At 38.2% G+C, this 21,588-nt stretch overlaps 1 protein-coding gene across 4 annotated transcripts in view; it reads right to left on the reverse strand.

Moving 5' to 3' along the window:
- The window catches only part of ncam1a (neural cell adhesion molecule 1a), a 189,534-nt gene that overhangs the window by 30,019 nt on the left and 137,927 nt on the right, over positions 1 to 21,588 (reverse strand). For 2 of the 4 annotated variants that reach the window (XM_079487164.1, XM_079487163.1), the window contains exons 8-14: positions 21,344 to 21,486; positions 14,930 to 14,959; positions 9,656 to 9,806; positions 7,198 to 7,382; positions 4,727 to 4,823; positions 2,979 to 3,146; positions 1,428 to 1,553 (exon numbers count right to left, since the gene is read on the reverse strand). In XM_079487164.1, coding sequence (XP_079343290.1) covers positions 1,428 to 1,553; positions 2,979 to 3,146; positions 4,727 to 4,823; positions 7,198 to 7,382; positions 9,656 to 9,806; positions 14,930 to 14,959; positions 21,344 to 21,486 — 900 coding nt within the window. The remainder of the gene's footprint in view (positions 1 to 1,427; positions 1,554 to 2,978; positions 3,147 to 4,726; positions 4,824 to 7,197; positions 7,383 to 9,655; positions 9,807 to 14,929; positions 14,960 to 21,343; positions 21,487 to 21,588) is intronic. The other 2 variants (XM_079487165.1, XM_079487166.1) reach the window with 1 other exon arrangement.

Genomic DNA, 21,588 nt, shown 5'->3' on the forward strand with positions numbered 1-21,588 from the left:
GCTTTGTGTGACACATAGTAATTAAACTTGTAGATTTGTAGGAGTTTTGAAAAGTGCATTGCAAAATTAAAAATGGATGATGTTGCTGTAATGTGGAGACCGTAAGAGTCTATTAAGAACTGCACATAAATCTTACATATCACTTCCCTCTCCCAACATCTAATAAATAAATGTCTCAAACAGAATAAAAAATGAGAAAAAGCATCTAGAATTATTTCGACTGGCTGCTATTACGTACCACATAAACAATCTGAAGGGCCAAATATAGCCTCGAAGGATGACGTATTTAAGCATATTGAGCCGCAGAGAAAATAAAGAGACCACTTCAAAATTGTTTGATGTTTTTCTGAATTTACAATTTATAGATGTGTGTTTAGGTAAAATGATCATTTTTTATTCATTATATTAACAATATTTCTCTCAAATTTCAAATAAAATATTGTTTATATTATAATTGAATAGAAAATGAAAACAGGAAAAGTTCATATTCACTTCAGCAGTAATGTTTGTACATTACAAAACTTATAAATGATTCTTATGTAATAACCTTGATTTTGATCAGTTTTCATGTGTCTTGTCATGTTGTCAGTCTTTCACATTGCTGTTAGATGACTTTTAGTGGACTGGAATGGCCACAATATATCTAGAAATGCTGATTAAATGAAAATTTGGAATGGTCTCTTAATTTTACATGATAAATATAATGCATAGAAGACAGAAAAGGTGTGCTGAAAATCTAAATTAAATTGCACATAGATTTTTCTTATTAGCCATACAATATGAATCTTGAAACTGAACCACTGAACATTGAAAAAATGACATTATAGTGCAATACAGATGTCTGTATTACAGTATAGACAACTGCTTAAACACTAATGGAAAGCATCTCGATGTCCCAGTTATATGGAGATCAGCTTGTATAATGGATTGAGAAACCGTTTCTGAGAATCTAATCCTGATCCGATTCTGGATGAGAGTTTCATCATCTACTCTACAGAAGAGTGCCCTATCAACGGGCACAACACTTAACAGAGTGGACTACTCTGGAGACACAGCTGTTAACTGGCACATGCTGGCACCAGCCGACGAACTGTATGGATGCAGCACCGCATCACCAGGAAGCAGGGCTGAGGTGAGAAGCTGTGGTGACACTGGGGACTGACCTTCAAAAACGTGTTTAAACACACAGACGGACGGTTAAATAAACACACACATACAAACACAGCAGCACACGCAAGGGACAAGCAATGCATCTCCTTGGATCGAGATCCAGCAGGGTTGGCAGGGTCCAGGGCAGGATGCATTGTGGGTAGTGAGGTCTGTTGCTGCACTGAGGAGGGGACGTGATGGGTAAAGACTGCGCTGGGGTCGTGTGATAAAAAGACTGAAAGAAGGAGAGAGAAAGAGACGGAGAGAGAGGCACTTACGGACAGGTTGAGTTTTAAAGGTCTCTGGTGAGCTGCTCTCTCCTTCACCCTTTCCGTTGATGGCGGACAACTTGACCTCATAAACGGTCTCAGGCTTCAGCCCAACGATGGTGATCAAGTTGAGACCTGAGGGATGACAGTTTAAGAGATCTATTAAAATGTTTGACACGGAAACATGGAAAAATGTCTGTCCTTCAATGAATCATGGTGTAAATCAAAGAATGCTCTAACCAAACCACTGAGCTACAGGACTTATTACCAAAGTTTGTTTACGGAAGTTATGCCAATTGGCGGCCATGTCTGCAACGCCTCTGGGCAGCTATTTCAGTCATAGCAAGACAACAGTCCTATTTCCTCGAATGTGGGAAAACTAATTTTTCTGAGGTCAATGGCAAAAATCACAGATAGTAAATAGCATATCTTTGCCCAACAATAAACCTGCCATCAAGTGTACCATAACACCGGGCGCGACACGACAGCACAAAATACATTAGAAACGCATTAGAATCCATTATATTCTAGAAACGGTGTGACTTTTGCTTTTTATGCTTAAATTGCACTATAAAAAGATTGTGCACAGGTCTCCTTTACTTAAGTTGAGCTACTGAGTGCCAATTGTGGGAAATGCCAGTTTGATGTCTGCCGACAGAGAGACAGAATTTACGCAATGCAGCTTCAAAACACTTCACTTCAATGCCCATGTTAGTCATTACATCTGATCGATTAGGTTAAATAATGTTAAATATTGTTTTTATGTTACTGTCTGCTGTCCAATTCTACCCACAAAAGTCTTACAGTCGAGCGCTTTTATCAATTCAGCTGAATCATTAAATACAATCATTCAAAAGACCCACTCAATTCCTTTTTGAATCACACTTCAGTTATTTGCACACACGTGGCATGGTGCTTTTGGTGTTTGTGTCGTGCTCGTTTGGTACCGTTCACGGCTGCACTGTATCATGGAAGTCTAATGCTTAAGAGACAGCCTGACAAAAGGTTGAGTGATCAAATAGGCACCAGCTGAACAGAGATGTGTGTGTAGGTGGCTGGTAGACAGCTTTGTGAGTAGGCAGCATCTGTGTGTGTGTGAGGCTAGTTCTGACGCATGTCCCAAGGAGGTCTGAGAGGGAACGGCTGACAGCAATGAGCAAACTGACATCTCTCCTCTTGAGAGAGAAAGACGGTACCCACAGACAAACAGAGCACATGTCAGGCTGTGACAACTGCTCCTAGCTCTCTTGTTTAGCATTCAAGCGAACCCTGCCCCTTACCCACATTTGAGCGTCTATTTTTGGTCAATTCTGCATCCACCCTAGCCAGACAATGTCGACAACTGTTTATAACAGCGATGAAGGTTATTTCGTTTGAAATGCCGAGCAGCTGTGGAAAGTGTTTAGCGGTGATGCTGACTATGTGCGTCATTATAGACCCTGCTGTTCTCTGCAGTAAATGAAAAAAAAATCAAGAGGGACCTGCGGTCATTCACTTTTAATGGAGGTCGCCATAGCATTCCAGTTTGGAAAAAATGTTCGAGGTAAGTTGGACTCTTACCATCCCCAACATCAAACTCTTTGTCAGTCCAGTCTTGGCCTGCTTTCCTCCACCCGGCTTTGTACTTGAGGATGGGAACTCCTCCACTGGAGGCGGGGTCATCGAATTCCACCAGCACTGTGCTAGAATACGGCTCCATTCGATCGATAGAGGGGGCCGAAGGCACATCTAGAGAACACACAGATGTAAGCACACACAAGCAAACACTGAAGTACATTACCACACACAACCAGGACACCACAAATATGATAGTGAGGAAATACAGAAATAAAACAATGAAAGTGGGTTTGTGTCATCAAGGGAACAGTTATTGCCCTGCCCCTGAACTGCAGGTTGACTCTATTGTAGACAAATGAAAATATTGTATAAAAGCGTGATGTCTGTGATGACTACTGGGAGTAAAGAAACCAACGATATGTGTTATTCCTGATAATTATAAAGATTGTGCTGTTCCTGACTTCGGGTAGCACCTGACACTCTTTATGTTATTTCAAGAGAGCACAGTGTTGGAAACACTAGTAAACTCTTATTTTGTAATATAAGAGATTTCCAGTTTATGAAATTTGCGACATCTATCGGTGAGATTGCAAATTACAATCAACGGGTCACTTCACCACTCCCCCCTCCATTTTCGAAGCACTGCGTTTTCGCATCTTTGCCGAAGTAGATAAAGTTTTTACGAAAGGCATTCTGTAGAGCAGTTTGTCCGTTTAGGGCTACTGTAGAAACAACAGGACGAATTCCATGCAAGGGGACTGCAGATAAAAAATGTCTCGTTCTAAGATAATAAAAACATAATGTTTCAATATGTAAGTTTTTTTTACACCTCTAAAGACAGCTTCGTACAGTATATTCTATCTAATTTCTGTCAATAAATCCTCCAAAAATTAAACATTGCACCTTTAAAACTATAACTGTAATCGAAACAACCATCTCAGGTGTGCCCTTGCACATGGACTGTTTATGAAGAAAAGAGACTGAAGCAAAGAAAAAGAGAGAGAGAGGTTGAAAAGTAGTTATGAAACACTATTAAGAGTTTGTAATATGAGCAGACATGAGGGAAAAGGAAACATTTTATAATCCAAATGTATGAAATGACCTATTTAAAATAAACCTCCCTTAAATTTGCCTGGTAAAGCTTGCATAAAGAGCCATTTTTTCTACTTAATCGCACAATAAAAATGCAGCTCCCCCAACCCTGAGAGCCGTCTGTATAAAGTGCCATTGTGGGAATGCGGCGTCTCTAAAGCCTGTGATGTAGAGGAAAGGCGTCACTCGTACGCTGCCCTATCGCTTTGAGACTAAATAATCACCTCCCTGCCTTCCACACCATTTCACATCTGCCCCAGTTTACAGAGCACCAAAAATATCAGTCGCAGCATTGCATCTAACCGTCTACACTGTACCCTGAAACCTATATCCCTGCTGCTTTTATTACCCAGGAGTCTCAGCCTAAAAAACAAGAGAGCGGGCTTTGATCTGAAAGTAAGGAAACGCTGTCCGGGGGTGATTTACCTTTTGCATACCTTGTGGATAATATATTAGTACTAAGAGGGAATTTCGAAGTGGTTTTACTGTATAAAGACATTCTGTGTGAAGTGCTTCCCTGTGCCTTTGTGAAAAATGCTGTGTGAATACTTTATTAACACCTCAACATTGTGCTGTTAATATGCTAATAGGGGAAATCGTAACTTATTTTCCTTTTCCTTTCGCCATTCATCTGAACTGCACTCTTGACATTCACGAACCTGCTTGAACCAGAACAAATTCCTTTGATTCTGTGCCGATGACATTGGTGGCCGTACAGTTGTAACTGCCAAAGTCGTTCTGGGACTCGGGAGTGACCTGTCATAGGAAAAAGAGCAAGGAACCGGTCATTTTTTGACAGACCCATTATGATGCAGATATTTTATTGAATAAAAAAAACTAAAGTTCAGGTACCACTGAGGCACAGAATAACATTGCAATCTGTGCTTAGTTGAAATCTAAAAACAACACGTCACGCTGGCCGTTCACAATGAATGCTATTACAGAACGCAGCTTAATGAGTGTGATTAATATAATGGGTCAGAATCTGGCAATCAAAACAATCAAAAAGTCATGCGACTGTGTAAACAAAATGAGTTTTTTTTATATAATATCATTATGCTGAAAGACTGTAATACAATAAAAACAAGTCATTATGTTTCTAGTGCTTGAGCCCTGTGGGCTGATGAGGTTTTGAATGATGTGTGTACCGGCTCTATTTACAGAAATATAGACTGCAGATTACTGTAAAGTTATAGGAAACAACCTGTAATTACTGTTTCCTCACAGTTACTACTTATCCCTCATTGAAGCCTTTTCCTGTGATTCAATTTGTGCTGCGGCATATAAAAAATAACCTCTAAAAGCAATTATTAGTGTCCGACCTGTTGTCTATTTTGATACTTTAATGAAGGGATATTCAGAAACCTGTTTACACCTGGTATGAAGACCTGTTTCAGGTAATCCAATTACGGTATCAATGCACATTAAACAGATCAAATCAGGGTCCAAAATGACCAGTGATTATCTAAACTAAGCTTCCTCAGTGACTTATTCATATTTTTTATACATTAACAAAAAAAGTAAGCTAATCTAAACTGTGGAATTACACAATGAGTTATGACTAAAAGTTTTAAAATAAATAAAGCTCTTCAGTGGTCACATTTTGCCTAGAATTTACAGAAATGTTTTCTTGGAATTTTATGAAACAGTGGTTTCACCCTAAGATCCTTTAAAAAAAATATCAGTGCTCTTTTTTGGTTGCTCTTTTTTCATTATTCAGTCAAAGTCGCCAATTTTAAATACATTTTTAGTTTGTAAAAGTCATATCTGCACAATTATGCAGAAGTTTTGTCTACAAATGTTATATTGACATTTAAGCAAATACCTTCAGATATCAACCCCCTTCACTCAAGTGTTCTAAAACTTTGATAGTGTCAACCCAGACTCAGGGTAGTTTGTGTCATAGACACAAAATTTGGAATCTATTCATTTCTGTTCATGAACAGGAACATCACCATTTTTTCCTGTCACTGAGCACTACCTTTTATTAATGTCACTCAGTACGTCTTTCTTTTCGTGTCACTAAGCTTGACTTTCAATACACAGACTGCGTGTTTATTCACATTTATATATTTATAACCTGATATTAAAAGAAGTAAATATTTTTGGATTTGGCTAACCTTACTTCACCCCAATCCCTCAAATCACAGCCCCAAAGGCTAATTTAGCTAAAAACGCTAGTTTCACGAGTTTGCAAAACATCATAAATGGCTACTCTAACCCCGACCCTAAACCTAGCATCACAAGGGAAAAGTAAAATCCTAAGAAGTAATATGAATGAGATCGTAGGAAATAAGAATTCACACGAATGAGCCTCCATGTAAACAGGTATGAATTCCCATCAGTTTGCGTCAATATATATGTATTAGGGCTGCGTCAAAAATTTTTGCAAAATCAATTTATAGTTTTTTTTTAATCCGGTCGATTCAATATCTTTTCTCAAAAGCTGCGAATAGATTTTTTTTCTTTCATGTTTCCGCAAGCACTGACTGAACATCCATTATCGTGAATGTTATTGCTACTACTATTCGTATATGATTTCAGCCTCTCTTTACAGCTAATTTTGAGATTTTTTTGTGATACCGTGTCTTAAATGTTAAACAACCGTATCCTGTTAGATCAAGGCATGCAACTTTTCTGTTTCACTATAATTAAGTGAGTGAAGTTTAATATACAAATGTGTTGCTCTTCATTTCATTTTTTAATTCACCAAAATCCATAGGATTTGTATTAAATCTACAATCATTGACTCGAATCGTGAACCGAATCGAGAGCATGTGAATCGGAATCAAAACCCAGCCCTAATATTTATACATATGAAAGATAATGCGTATTAAAATACAATCGATTGCAAGTCGTGCTGGGTGACACGAAAAAAGGGGGAAATTCATGTAAGTAAACACAAATTCATAGATTACAGTTCATAACAATGTCACAAGTTCACGTAACAGTGTGTTGATAGTTTTACTTTTTCCAACGTAATTGTATTGAAAATCTAAAACTGTCCCATCAAATGTAATAGGAAAGCCTTGTTATTACTCCTAATATTACTTAATATAAGGTAGATGGCTACTAATACCAGATGCAAAGAGGATCCTAAAGACTGATGGGTTTATGTTGCAAACCGTACCTCTAGAAAGCTGCTTGCTGGAGTGTTGTAGATCTTGACGTTTGTGGTATTAGCGCTGGGCAGTAGCTGGCCGTCGCGGAACCACGAAACCGAAGCGCTCGGGTGCGCCAGAGCTTCACAGGTGATGTTAGCCGGATTCCCCTCCCAGGTGAACACTGCCGCAAGGCCCTGGATCTTCGGCCCATCTGCAATAAAACACTGCGTCAGCATAGTGCAGGCTACACAAGAATGGTTTTAGAGTAAGACCTAGGGGCAAAGAATAGAAAGGCTGCCTTCTGGCATATATTACCCATAATCCCCTCTGGCCAGCCATGCATTTCCAACAACCTTTCAGAATTGAAATTTCCGCTATCTGCTATTACAGAGCAGCCAGAAGCTGTAATGTGATGTCTATTGTCTTTTGTGATCCCGTAGCTGTAGGGTATCAGCACACCTCAGCTAGCTAAACTTTCAACAGCAGGATTGATAGACATAGTTGACTCATCACATTTCCTATAAAGCCGTGCTGATAAGACACATATCCTGTGAAATCTTATCGCTATCTCTGGAGCGCAGCCTGCAACGCTGCTCCTCAGATAATGCAGGCACCTCCAAAGCCTAATGTCTCTCTTTGGATGAAACAGGCAATGAAATTTTATCGCAACAGTGCCTGAAATAAATATTGGGAAATTAAGGCTGGAAATGATTTACGAGGCAGGTCTTTTTACCGCCTGATCATTTCATGTGTAACTTTGGGGGAAAACGTTCTTCCTGTGTTGATACTGTGAAGTAAACAACTAAACTTTGCATAAAAACGCTCATTGATTTTAAAATAGAATGCCTCGAATAAATAGGCTTTCCAACTGGCTGCCTGCCCAAAACTTCTATTTTACTGCGAGGCTGAGCTCTATTTGGAAAAAAACAACAAATAAATAACCTACAGAAGACAGTAAACTGTAAGCTTGAGAACGAAAAAGAAATACAGTCACTCAGGTTAGTTTGTGAGTGTCCATGCATCATGGGATTATATGAGTGCACCCAACAATGTCCACTTAGTTTGGAACATCACTAGAAATGGTTATCCCCCTAAACCGTGCACTATATAAGGGGCTATTTTGGACACAGGCAGAGACTCTGGTCTGGACCTTAAGTATTTGGCAGCTATAGGAGTGAACAATCTGATCTAGGATCATGAGACAGACAAAGCACCCTTTCTTATCGTTAATTACTGCAAAACACTCCGTATACTCAACCGAAAAGTCGATTACTCACTAGCCAGACTGTGCCAAACTACATTTCCACACAATTTCTATCAATTGCACATTACGATGCTATCTCAGGACTTGAGAAGATTTTGGGGCAAGAATAATTAATCCAATTAGATTTCATTGCACTTCAAGCGTTTCCTCCACACTTTTCAGATTAGATTCTGAGAACGTTTTAAAGTGTGAAGGCATATGAAAATAACTTTACAACCTGCTTTACTGTAATTTTCGATCTGGCATAGTGCAACAACGTGCACTCAGACTACTGGAGTAAACATAATCTAATAAAGTAACAGGGTTCGCGCTAAAAATTGAGTTTGTATGTGAAGACAGGAGTATTTCATTTCATATAGAAGTCTGTTTTGCTCTGACTTCAAGAAATCCTATAATCTATGAAATACAGCTGCGTTTATGACATTGTGATTTGAACAGAGACCACCAATTCCCTAAATACAGTACTACTGCTATGTACTCAAAATAATTTCAAATAAGAAGACAGATGGTTACTTAAAGGGATAGTTCATCCTAAAAAGAACATTCTGTCATTATTAACTCTCCTCAGGTTGTTCAGTTTTGGGGCACTATGGACTCCTATAGCAGAAATAACCACTAATATGGTAGTCAATGGTGCCCCAAAACCGACTTCAAAATATCTTTGGTTGTGTTCAACAGAACAAAACGGAACAACTTGAGTAAATGACAGAATTAAGATTTTTGGGTGAAGTGTCCCTTTAAAGTGGTAGTTCACCCAAAAGAAGATGTTTTAAAGAAAGTTAGCAAACGAACAGCATTTAAACCCATTCAATTCTATTGGACACAAAACCAATGCAAGTGAATGGGTGCCAGTTGACAACATTCTTCAAAATATCTTCTTCTGTGTTCTGCAGAAGACGGAAATACAAGAGGGTGAGTAAATGATGACAGAATGTCACTATCCATTTAATTATATGCAAATGTGATGGTTTAATTGGTGGATCTCCTGTTAAGCTGCTTGACCGAGAAAGTCATTATGGGTAAGGGAGCTGAGAAGTCAGGTGAGGACACAACAATCCAAAACACAAGCTATACTGGCCACCAGTTGTGCCGCTTTTTGTATAAGCAGACTAACAAACACAGAGACAAAGGGAACATTGAGACATCTCAAGTTGTCCACTTCATTGAGCTGACGCATTTACTCAAAAACCCAAAGGGTAAAAGAGAGATGTTTGGCTTACATCGCACTTCCAGGTACATGCTCTGGATGTCCTGACCAATGGAGTTGCGAGCGGTGCAGAGGTACTGGCCAGCATCCGTGAACTGCACGTATTTCAGAGTGAGAGAGGATACGCGGGCATCGCTGCGTACAATCACGTGACCACCCAGGCTCTAGAGAAAAAGACAAAGAGAGACAGAGAATGACAAAATAAAAATGAATAATTCTAAATTATTCCTGAATCCCAGTGCTAGAAGAACTACAGGGTCCTATTCTACAAGGAATAGAAGGTTTCAGCAGCAACAACATAAACGAATGTTACTGAATGTGGCCCAAAGTTAACTTCTGGTAGACCTACGCACAGAATAAAGAACATTTAATTAGTTTTAATTAAATTTTATATAATTAATATACAATAAAATATTAATCTAAATATGAATTAAATATCAAATAATTTCTTAAATTGTAACCAAACACAGACCGGATGTTAACCGCAGGCCAGGGACGTGTGTCTGGTGAAACCGTCTATAGAGAGTAATTTATGACAATTCGTTCATGTCTACAATACACTATGACTAGTTTGAAAATAGATATTAAATAAAACGAATGATATCTAAATTAACATTGTGAAAGTCTTCATTCACTAAAAGTGCATGAATTGGTGAAAGATTTGTTTTGATGATTTTGAAAGAAGAAGAATACAATTTTCAGTGACCTTCCAAAAGCTATGTGAGTATTTTCAAGTTTATGCAATTCCCATTAAAAACATGAAAGTTATTAAATAATGACAGAACTTTCTTTTTTGAATGCATTATTCCTTTAAAAGAAAACATCAGAAAGTGAAACATAATTTAAGTGTGTATATTATTCTAGAACACTACAACACAGACCAGCAGAGGGGCAGTAAGATGTTATGTCTGTGTTTCAGTCTCCGTCTGGGACTCGGGGGGGGGGGGGGGGAGACAGTGAGGCAGGAATCAATAATAAAGTGGACCACACAGCAGGGGCCACTTTAAAGCCTTTTCTCCACAAAGCGTGTTCGAACAGCACAGCTGGGACAATTTGCTAACAGTTTTACTCTCCGGCTCCATCCAGCGCACATGCATGCGTTCTTTAACTCATACCGCATTTACTCTGCTGCCCATCTTTGGTTACCATGGCGATGGGAGATCCTATGACTGGAGGGGCTTCAATGTTAGAGCTGGCTGTGTTACGATAAAAAACAGACATGAGTTTCATTGCGGCTCTGTCTTTTCTTTGGTAGTTTTAAGGTCAGAAGAGACTTCACAGCCTTTAAGATCAGTTTTCAAAAGAAGCTCATTTACATGATTCACGTGATGATACATTACATTGTAGACATGCCACACCTAGTTTAAAAAAAAACATTTTTAAACTGAATTTTGTAATTTCTTATGCACTTAGATGAATTGTAGTCATACATTGATGATTAAAAATCATCACAGAAAATGATGTTTAGAACTAATACTACACTAATACAAGGATTATTTACTATTATATACATAACATTATCAAATAAATTAATTAATTAAAGAAATGGCCGCCAGTCACAAAAATGAAGATATATACTGTCATTTCTATTATACAGTTAAATAAATGTTAAATGCGGAGCCCACAGACACATCATACATCAGCAAACCATGTGTACATTTGTACCATATGTTACACACTCACACGCGCAAGTTTGACTTAGCAAAGAAAAGCAGAACTTCACAGATTAATGGCACTCTCATACAATTTAGAAGAAAATTAATTGACTGAGCGCATCTGACTTGCATAATACGACCCATGTTAATCAAAGAGCGCAGCCTCTTCTATGACACATTTAAATAGATTTATTAGTCATGCCAGCTGACACCGTATTACTCAATGAACAAATACTCGGCTGTGCAGAAACTATCGGCCATGATCATCACACAGATACCCTATCACTTTCATACATTGATGGTGAAATGTGGAGCTCTTTAAACCACCTACATCAAAATTCACGTGCTGTATTCAGTGCAGCAGAATGAATAAAATAAGACTTGCAGAGGTGGATGTGCTCAGATTTTTCTGATTCGATATTGGGGATTGTTGATTCGTGCTTAGTAGCCTACATAACCTTGTATTACATGCAAGACGACGATATTGTTATTGTGTGTATGTACCGTACTGAAGGCACAGAGACCACAAAACAGGGTTGTCTGATTATTGTTCACATTGTCTTAAAGGAACAGTTCACCTCGAAATAAAAATCCTGTATTTCAAACCTGTTACTTTCATAGAGTAGAAAATAAGACTGAACAAGGACCAAGCTGTCCAAAAAAGCGTAATTTTATCAAAGTCATTTAAACATACGTGTGAAGTCACCATTCACTCCCACTGATTTGAATAATGGAGCTCGGCCATGCTTCTACAAATAACTCCTTTTGCATTTCACAGATAAAAGAAAGTCATATAGATTGTGACTGACATGAGGGTTACATTAATTTCGGGGTGAAATATTGTTTTGCAGGAGTTATGGGGAAGCTCCTGGAAAACGTGAGCATTAGCCCGCAGCTTTCATCAGAGGCCCGGAGAAGACAGCCGGGAAATAAGATGTTTGGGAAATCTGCAGTGGCACTTCATTTATAAAGCGCCTGTTCAATGGTCAGTGAGAAATTTGACTACGGAGCGGAATGGAGTGTATGCAGCTCAGAAATTCAATCAATTCACAAACTTGATTTAAGGTGCTCTGGCTTAGTCACGATCTGAGGGATTGAGTGCTTTAAGTAACAGACAGGGCCTCGACCATAAATTCCATCCTGCTTGTGCCTCACGTTCAGACAGATGTTAGTATTCAGCGCTGTCGACCGTGTCCCCATCCGCTGCATAGTAATTGACAGTAGGCCGCATACACGCTTGTCTGTTCTGTTTTATCTGTGTTGTATGGTGGGTCAGTCATAAACGTACAACGACTTCCTCAAGCGTTAACCTGGAATCTTTCCGCCGAATCGATTTGTGTCTTTAGTTTCTTGTCTGGTGTTAAATTTAGCAGAAAACAGATGTGATAAAAAGAACACAGATACCATTTCTGTGAGAGATATCAGAGGAACATTTGACTGTTAACAGGTTGTTTGTTGATAGCATAAGGCAATTTTCCAGTTACATTTCTTTAAAATATCAAATTTGTTGTAAAATGTGTGTCTTTGAAATCACTAAAGTGTTCCTATAAATGTATACATACTGTATGTGTGCTGAATTAACTGTATCGAGAAATACAAATCAATGTGGATGTCAGAGCTCAAAAAAACATTGGTGATTGGGAGGAAAATGTTTATATTACTGGGATCTGTCTCTCATGAGACAAAACTCCCCAGCTTACTGCACAAATGTAAACCTATCTTATACGGGAGTCTTATATACGTCCCGAAATGCAATCGCGCACATGGGCGCACCTGATCTCCCCAATAAAGCTCAATTCTGCCCATACAATCCTCCAAAAAGACCCCCCGAAAGCAACGAAAGGCAAAATAAATTCAGAGCGCAGTCTCAAGGGTTTTCGAGGAAAAATAGGTGACAGCTATCAGATTGTGTGACTACACTGACAAAGAGAAAACTTCAGAAAAAGTTGACTGCTGACTGTCTGTGGAGAAAGGGGAGCCTAACAGGGTCTTTTACTTCATCTGAGTCACACATTTCACGCTAACGAGAAACTGGAAGAGCATTGGAGCACAAACAAGATTGATGACAATGTGTCCAAATGTGGAACAGTATAAATGTGAACTTTTGACAAAAATGGCCTAGCTTGGATTGACAGAGCACATGCTGAAGAATTGTTACCCTGAGGTGGTTTAAAACAGGGAAACTCTAGACAGTTGGCATGTCAGACTTTGCAAGATTGAATGCTAATTGAATTTAGTCAAGGTCACACAGTACAGGTTCCTGACATCTTTACAATCAGACAGAAGATATTTTTCTAACTGTGAGAGGGATTGTCGCGATACCAAAAATGTCGATACTGAGGGCAATACGTTTTCTCCATTCATGATAGCTATTTCTTGATAAAAACAGTAAAAACGAATGTGCTTCTAAAATTTAATATACAGTACATTAAAAAATTAAAACAATTGCAAAAACATCATTTCAAGCAAAAATCGCATTTGACCATGTGTTCCTATCCTATCCATATTTCTCAACAAAGCACTTGTACGTTTGTGAACTGACTTATTCCAAAACGTGATGCAGTGTCTTTGCTTTGGCAGTAAAGTGCTCGATTAATGAACCGTGGTGTTTTTAATCGAAACTCTTGAGGATTCAAAACATGAAGTTGTGCGTGGGCAACCATAACTGTGGCCTTTCATCTCAGCAGATCAGATAAAGAGACCATCCCACACAACCCATATGCATCTGAATCATTCTTAATCAACTGTGAAGACGCGGACGAATTTCTCTCCGACAAATCAGAAAAGCATCTACGTCTCAGCTCTAACCAAACAGCTGCTCAGACATCTACTGATATGCTCATGGACCCTATTTATGTTCTTACTGCACATGTTCCTTTTGATCAAATGAAAATGTTAACATCTTTATTTAAATGATAATATGGTTTTTAATATGGTTTCGCTGATGTCACTTAATCAGCACAGACTATTGGACAATGGATAAAATCAAGTTCTGTCATATATTTGTTCACATATAATATTCTGTTTCTCAACAAATATATTCAGTTACAGAAGTCAAATGGAGGGCAAACAGGTTTCTACTGTCCGTCGACTTTAACGTTTCTGTAACAATCTGTGACATCTGGCACAATTTATCCAGTGAGGGTTTAGTATATTTATGTTAGTCTATTTATAAATCTATAGTTGGTTATGTGTGTTTCCTTCAGTGCTGCTACATTCCTCTTTCTTAGTCCATAGGAGAACACAAAGTGTTAGCTCTCTTTCCAAAACAATTTAAAATAACTGGCATGTTCCAACCATTCAGACATCTGCCCTAACAGCCCCTCATTTCTTCAGTCCTTTGAGAAAGTTTGTCTAAGGGGAAAAAGTTTCTACTAAGAAAGGTGAAGTTGTTTCTAAAACAGCTTAGACATATTCATATTCATTTCTATTTACGGAAGCTCACAGACAAAATAAGAGATGATATGCTACAAGTAAAGAAAATGAATGAGTCATTTAAACTACATTTTATTAGGTTTTTATGTGTCTACAGGGTTTTGAGGGTAGAAGAGAGCCAACACTTGATGTTCTGCAGTGATAAGGTACCTCTCTAAGATTAGTCAACATCTTGGCTACATGTTTAGTGTCCCTACCTTGTGTTTCTCAGGTCGAGTCCATGAAGCCTGTAAACACAAATACATATAAAGCAAAACACTACAAGAAGCCCACTCATAAATCCAGAATTGAAATATGCTTTCCATACATGTATGTGACATGTTTCTATATTTATAAAAGTCATACATAAACATATGTATGGATTTTACATACATTTCCATATATCAAATTACAGTCTGGAAGGGCAAAAGCCCTTAGGAAATATCAAACTGCTCAGTTGCAGACAAACATCAAATGCAGATGTTTTTCAGAGAAGCCTGCTCCTAAGGTTTAGTGTAAATAACAAAATATTGTGATATTTTGACCAAAAGGGGGTTTGGAGTGAATACATAAATAAAGATTTCGCCAAAATAAATAAAAATGTCCTGTACAAGAAAGCACTATAATTTGGATAAAAGTTTCTGCCAAATGCTTAGGCAATACTTGATAGCAATATGATGCTCATTCAGACATACTGATCAACCGAGGACACCACCAACAGCTCTGTAAAGATCCAGTACCTGTACCACTTGCCACATAAATTTAATCAATGTCCCATATTTAACAGATGCTGTCTTTCAGCTTGAAAGAGATGCATTCTTTTATTTGACAACACACAAATCCCGTATTTAAATGGAACAATGACGAGTATGTTTCAGCGTAGCTTTTTCAATCTTGCACTCATTTGTTAAGCTAAAATCAATCAGTGACGTCGCCATCTGGAATTGCATAGCTGAGAATTCTCACGGCTCACAATAGGGCCTGTTGACAACGTGACTAGCACGAATGATAAATCAAACAGATGTGAATAGGAGACGATCTACTTATTTGACTTATGACAGAGTGCCGCTGAGTGAATAAAGGCTTGGTCTTCGTGAAGCAGAGAGCTATTATTTTGACTGTTAATCAAAAAGTTTGCTTAAAAGGAGATGTGGGGCTGACTGGAAAGTCAGATTTCAAAATGCTTTATGAAATCTGACAGTGATCAAGCAGAATAAAGACACGTCATTACAGAAAGAGCGGCTTTTCAACTGAATATTGTAAGCTATTTGCTTGATGGGAATAAAAAGTAGATGTTTTGTTGGTCTGAGCCACCAAAGCAGTTTTTCAACTGCAGTCCTCAAGACCCCACCCCTGAGAATATTTGAGATGTTTCTCTATTAAATACATTAACAAGATAATAAGTTGTTTACATTTAGAGACATCTAAAACATTCTGGAACATTTTCAAAATGTACTGTTTTATAACAAAGGCTAATAGTGAAGTACTTTATTATTTTATATTCAGATGCCAAATAACAGTTATTTGTTAACAAAAAAAAACTTGTCATCACTTAGGCTATGTTCACATTTGACTTCTTGTTTGACAAGAAAAAGTTGGCAAATTGCGCTTTTTTAGTTAAAAAAAACTTTCAGCATTGTGGTTACAAATAGCAGCCGGCAATGACCTCAGAGGCAGCATTTGTGCACAAAGGCAGCGCAGAGAAACCGGCTTCATAGACAGCGTACTGGAATTCTATTTGAATTATAAACAGAGAGTGTCTTTGCAGCAACCAATCACATCGTGCAAAGTGAAAATTAAAGTTGAATTTATACAAAACTATGCTCCAACTGGCGTTTCGGTTATTTGTTCGAGCTTGATCCTGCTCGACCAATCACCTTCCTTGCATGTTATTATGGAAACGTCAGGTCTCGCTACTTGCTTTTCATTGGTTAGCTGTGAAAGTTTTTTTGCAGAAAAGTTGAACTTTTTTCAACTTCAAAAGATGCTCTGAGCTTCAAAAAAGGCGCAGGTGTTTAAAATAGCGCTCAGGACTTTTTTTAAAGCACGGTTTACTCCATTGGATCATAGTATAAAACAGACACTAGCACATTCAAAAAAGAGGTCAAATGTGAACAGTTTTTTCTTCTGCAGAACACAAAAGAATAGATATTTTGAAGAATGTTGGTAAATGAACAACAGTGCTACCAATTTTCTTCTATGGTATGGACATAAAACCAATTAGTTAATAGGTAACACCGTATTCGGTTACCAACATTGTTCAATTTATTTTTTTGGGGTGAATTAATTTTTAAAGGTTCAATGTTATGTGATTTATTTCTGACTTTGCGAGAAGTTGAATGTGCCAGCTCAAATTTGGCTATAAGAATGTGAACGAGACTTGATTTATACTTGACAAATAAATGTCATTAAGTGTTAAATATAAGTATTTGACAAGATTGCTCAAATATTTGCAATTTCTCTTTTAAAAGGTTCTCTAATAAATTTAAGCACAGTACTAAGCACTGTGTAATATATATATATGCGACTGTTTGACTGACAGTAATGAAACCAATTTTGTAATATGTCATTTGCACACACAACACAGAAAAAAAGTAGTCCGTCAAAACGAATTCATATTTTTGCACGGAAAACAAAAATGCTGGAAACGTGCATCAGATTTTCAGCCAATCAGATCAGTGCAGTCATTTTTCTGTACAACATCAGATGGTCACAGGTCTCCTACCTCACTCAACTCTTGACAGAAATAACACACTATCAGAGTGCTAAACAACTCCCTCTAAATTGACAGCACAGCATACATTGTAGTGTCTTGACATCCGCTCTTCCTCTATTGATTTAATTACTCTATCACTGACAGCTTGTCAAGGGGTTACGAGGGGTTAAAGTCTTGTGCTTGGCACCTGCGTCTACCTTTTTTTGGCAGGTTGACCAACCTGCTCTCAAAACACAATTCTGATCAGGGACTCTCTCCCTGACCTTTAAAACAGAACCGTTGTCTTATACATGCATACAAACAGCTGTTGGGATCAAACGGACCTTTAAAAAGCAGCAAGATGATCCGGACGTTGTCGAACATCAAAATGAACCTTAAGGCTCACACAAGAATGCTTCATTTGCTTTTCCAGGTATTTCGTTTTATGTACTGTACACAAACCAGACGCATTAGAATGGCAGTGGGATGAATTGTACTGAACTCAGATCAGCACGGAATGCGTTAAGAGACTATCATTAGCGAACACTGCATGGCAGTGGACTTCACAATAGGCTAACAACTCTGAAATGCCTCTCTTGACTGTGTGATTCATAAAGAATATGTCAAGGACAGTTCAGTAGACTCAGGAGAGAGCCGCTTAAATGATAAATTCAAGGGCAGTTCGTCCAAAGAAGCATTCTCATCCTCGCTTGACATTTTGTCGTTCGACCCAGCAGGCAGCGTGTGATTTTCCGTGCGTAACACTTACAACACGTAACTAGCAGGGTTCAGAAAAGAGAACTGGTTCAGTTAAAAAAATCTCAAATTAAATCTGATTTTCTATGACTAATAATGGTTCTGGCAATCACATTCTTTTCCTGTTGTATGACGGGAAACAGTTCAACAAAATATGAATACAATATTGCTTCTATCCATCTGAAACCTCTACTAATTTATTTTTGGCCATAAATCATTATTATTATAAAGTCACACTTTATGTTTGTCATGCAAGTATTAAAATGTGCTTGTCAACTTTGAAAACGCAGTATTTATTCTTTTAAAAAGTACTGAGTGAATTTGGACGTACAAGGTTTCGGAAAGACAGTGATGATATGCATTTACGTAGTACCTGTTTTTATACTTTAAAACATTATTGCAAATAAAATAATAAACTGTTATTTGCATAAACAGAAATGCAACACAACTGGGTTTTTTGGTAAATTGTAAAAGTCTTGCTGATCTATGTGAGGCAAGTTATTAAAACTGTTTTCATAAATATAAAATATAGAATATGCTGCTTCTGTGCATCCAGTAGCAAGTGCATATAAAATTCCTTAAAATAAAGTTGTTCCAGGAACTGCATAGCCTAATACAATGTGTCTCTGAATTGTTCAAATCCCCTTAAATTCTTAAATAGAAGCGTTAAAATCGAAGCGTTTCCCATCAATTAATGGCTTTTCTTCCACTTATACATAAATGATCAAAACCGTATCTCTAACATAAGAGTATTCTGCCTCTGTGAGGTCTCATACAATAAGCAAGTCTCTCTCTTTCACCCCACCAGGCAGAACAGAGAAGAGACAGAGAAAGAGCCTCTTTCATAATGCAGCTGCTTAAAGAGCTCCAGCCTGGCTTAGATATTGCTCACTGGGTAGTCACGGTTCCCTGCGTCCTCTGAGGTTTCTTTGCATTGCCGACTTGTTCAGACATTGAAATTTTGTGGTTGGGAATACAGGACACGTATGAGGTAGGATTTGGGGGACCTGACTCATCGAATCCACAATGATACGCCAGCTTTTCCACTAAACGGCTTGGTCTGATTACAGACTCTCCATATTGACATGGTTTTGCTTTTCAAAGGGATTTGGACGATGGTGTTGTGTCAAACACATTGGAGTCGAGTTTATGTTGATGGTTTAATAGCGGTTGTTTTGCATGTGTATCATGTGACCTATACATATTAAATACATTAAGCATTAAATGTCGTGCTCTTCATTTAGTAAAAGCACTGATGAGACCTCATTGACTTCATGTGCGCCTCATCACACACTGCTAAGCGTTATTCACTTGTGTTGCCTACTGACTGCTGTAAACTGGCATGTAATACTGTATAGCACACAAGGTCCAGATTGACTTTTTGACCAGCCTGCCAAGGGCATACGGATTGAAAAAAAAGGCCTGTCCATATTTACCAGATATATTTCTAACGGGCCAAGAGAAAATATTTTTTACACCTTGACAATTGGGTTATAATTATTTATTGATTATTTTTAATTGATCTATTTTTATAATTATTTATCATGTTCTGGCAAACCAAGTAGGTGTCACTCAAAGACCATATTTTCCAAATTCGCAGTTTTTCAGGGAATGGGAAAAAAACTTTTAAAAAGCTTTATAACACGGTGTTGTTACTTCAATGGTTAGATTTTTGCAAAACCCATTGACAGACGAAAGGGTGACTAATTATAATGATTCACGCCAAACACTAAAAATCACAAAATATGGAAATGCAGGGATACAAAAAAGAGATCGCCCTCCTGCCTCATCTGTGAAATTAAACTTTTTACAAAATATCACTGTAACAAAAAATTCAGTCATCTCCAACTGAAAAATATCAATTTACTTATTACATCTAAAAATGTTGAATTTACTCTGTTTTGTTAAAACGCCTTGAGATAAGTGATACATTTCAGCCAACAATCTTTTTCAATGTTACTAGTTACTATAAAAGTAATCCAAGACAGAATTTTCATGTTTGGGTGACGTATCCCTCTAAACCATATGATTCTTCAGCCCCGAAATGTCTTTAGTGTCTTAACATTTTTATCACTTTTGAACGAAGCCAGAAGCCAGCAAGTTATAGTAAAAGCATGATTATCTACTACAGAGGTGATGTGATGACAGACTACAGGAAATCAACATCATCCTTGCTAATGAACTGCTACAGGTAGCGTTCTCGTCTCCCACTACTACCCCAACAACATTGACAAAATAATGAAATCTAGCACTGTTAATGCCAAGATAACACCCTTGAGAAAACGCTAAAAAAACAACCTTACAAAAACGTCAACACTTGTATCCAATATGCTACAAGCAAAAAGACCTATGATGGAACATCATGATGTTTAACAATGCAGAATGGCTTAAAAATCGACCATGTGATCATTCTTTTCAACGTAAAGAGGTGGCTGTGGTATCCGTCAGGCATTCTGATAGGCCAGTCTTTTGAGCTGAGGACCAACAATAAAAACAGTCATAAACCAAGAAAGGCCTCAGCAGACGGCTGGAATGATTTTTTGGCAGCTATAAATATTGACAGGACAGGATGCAATCTGGTGGGCTTTTGTCATGCAAATGCCATCTTTTCAGTGAGACAGATGAACACCTGAACAAAAAAGGCTACTTTTTTTCAAAAGCCTACCTGAAAACTGCCCACTAGGAGGAGGGTTACACTGGTACGGCTGGCATAAAATAAAGCAATATCGATTGGATAGTCCAACACAAGCATTAAGTATTAAGTAAACAGCTGAACATTTTTAATTTTAGAGAAAACCATTTCTCACGTTAATATAATGCAAAACGTTGTTAAAAAGCATTTATGAAAATGCTAACTTCAATACTAGCCTCATGGACACCCAACACATCCTGTGAATGTGTTACACAGGAGAGCACAGCAACAGATCTATCTCGGGTTATTGAGAGCAGAGTTATTGATGTCTTGCTGCAAGTCATGTTTAAAGAGCCGGACGTCACATGCTCAAGAGCGAGAGATCATCAATCTAGCCAGCTTATTGACAAGGGACTCAAGGATAACTCACTCGCTGTCATAACTGACCTGATGGGTCATGCTGCATGTGCTTCTATAGTTAAGAGGACAGAACTAAATGAACTGCAGACCTTTACAACCAGTGCCCTCTGAACCCCCACCCCTCAGCACCTGCTCGTTTTCGGTGAAGATGTGGTGCCCGAAGCTCCAGATGATATTGGGTGTGGGGTCGCCTGTCGCCTCACAGGTGAGCGTGATCTGCTCCTCCAGCTCCGAGGCCGTTTGGTTTTCCAGGAATGTGATCTTCGGTTGCACTGCGGACACACACACATGCACGTTCAGTGTAATGGTTGATGTGCAATTACTGATAGTAATAGCAATAGCAATGATACCGCATGCTTCTCTTGAGCTGATGA

Source organism: Barbatula barbatula, assembly GCF_947034865.1.
Source record: "Barbatula barbatula genome assembly, chromosome: 22".
Lineage (NCBI taxonomy): Eukaryota > Metazoa > Chordata > Actinopteri > Cypriniformes > Nemacheilidae > Barbatula > Barbatula barbatula.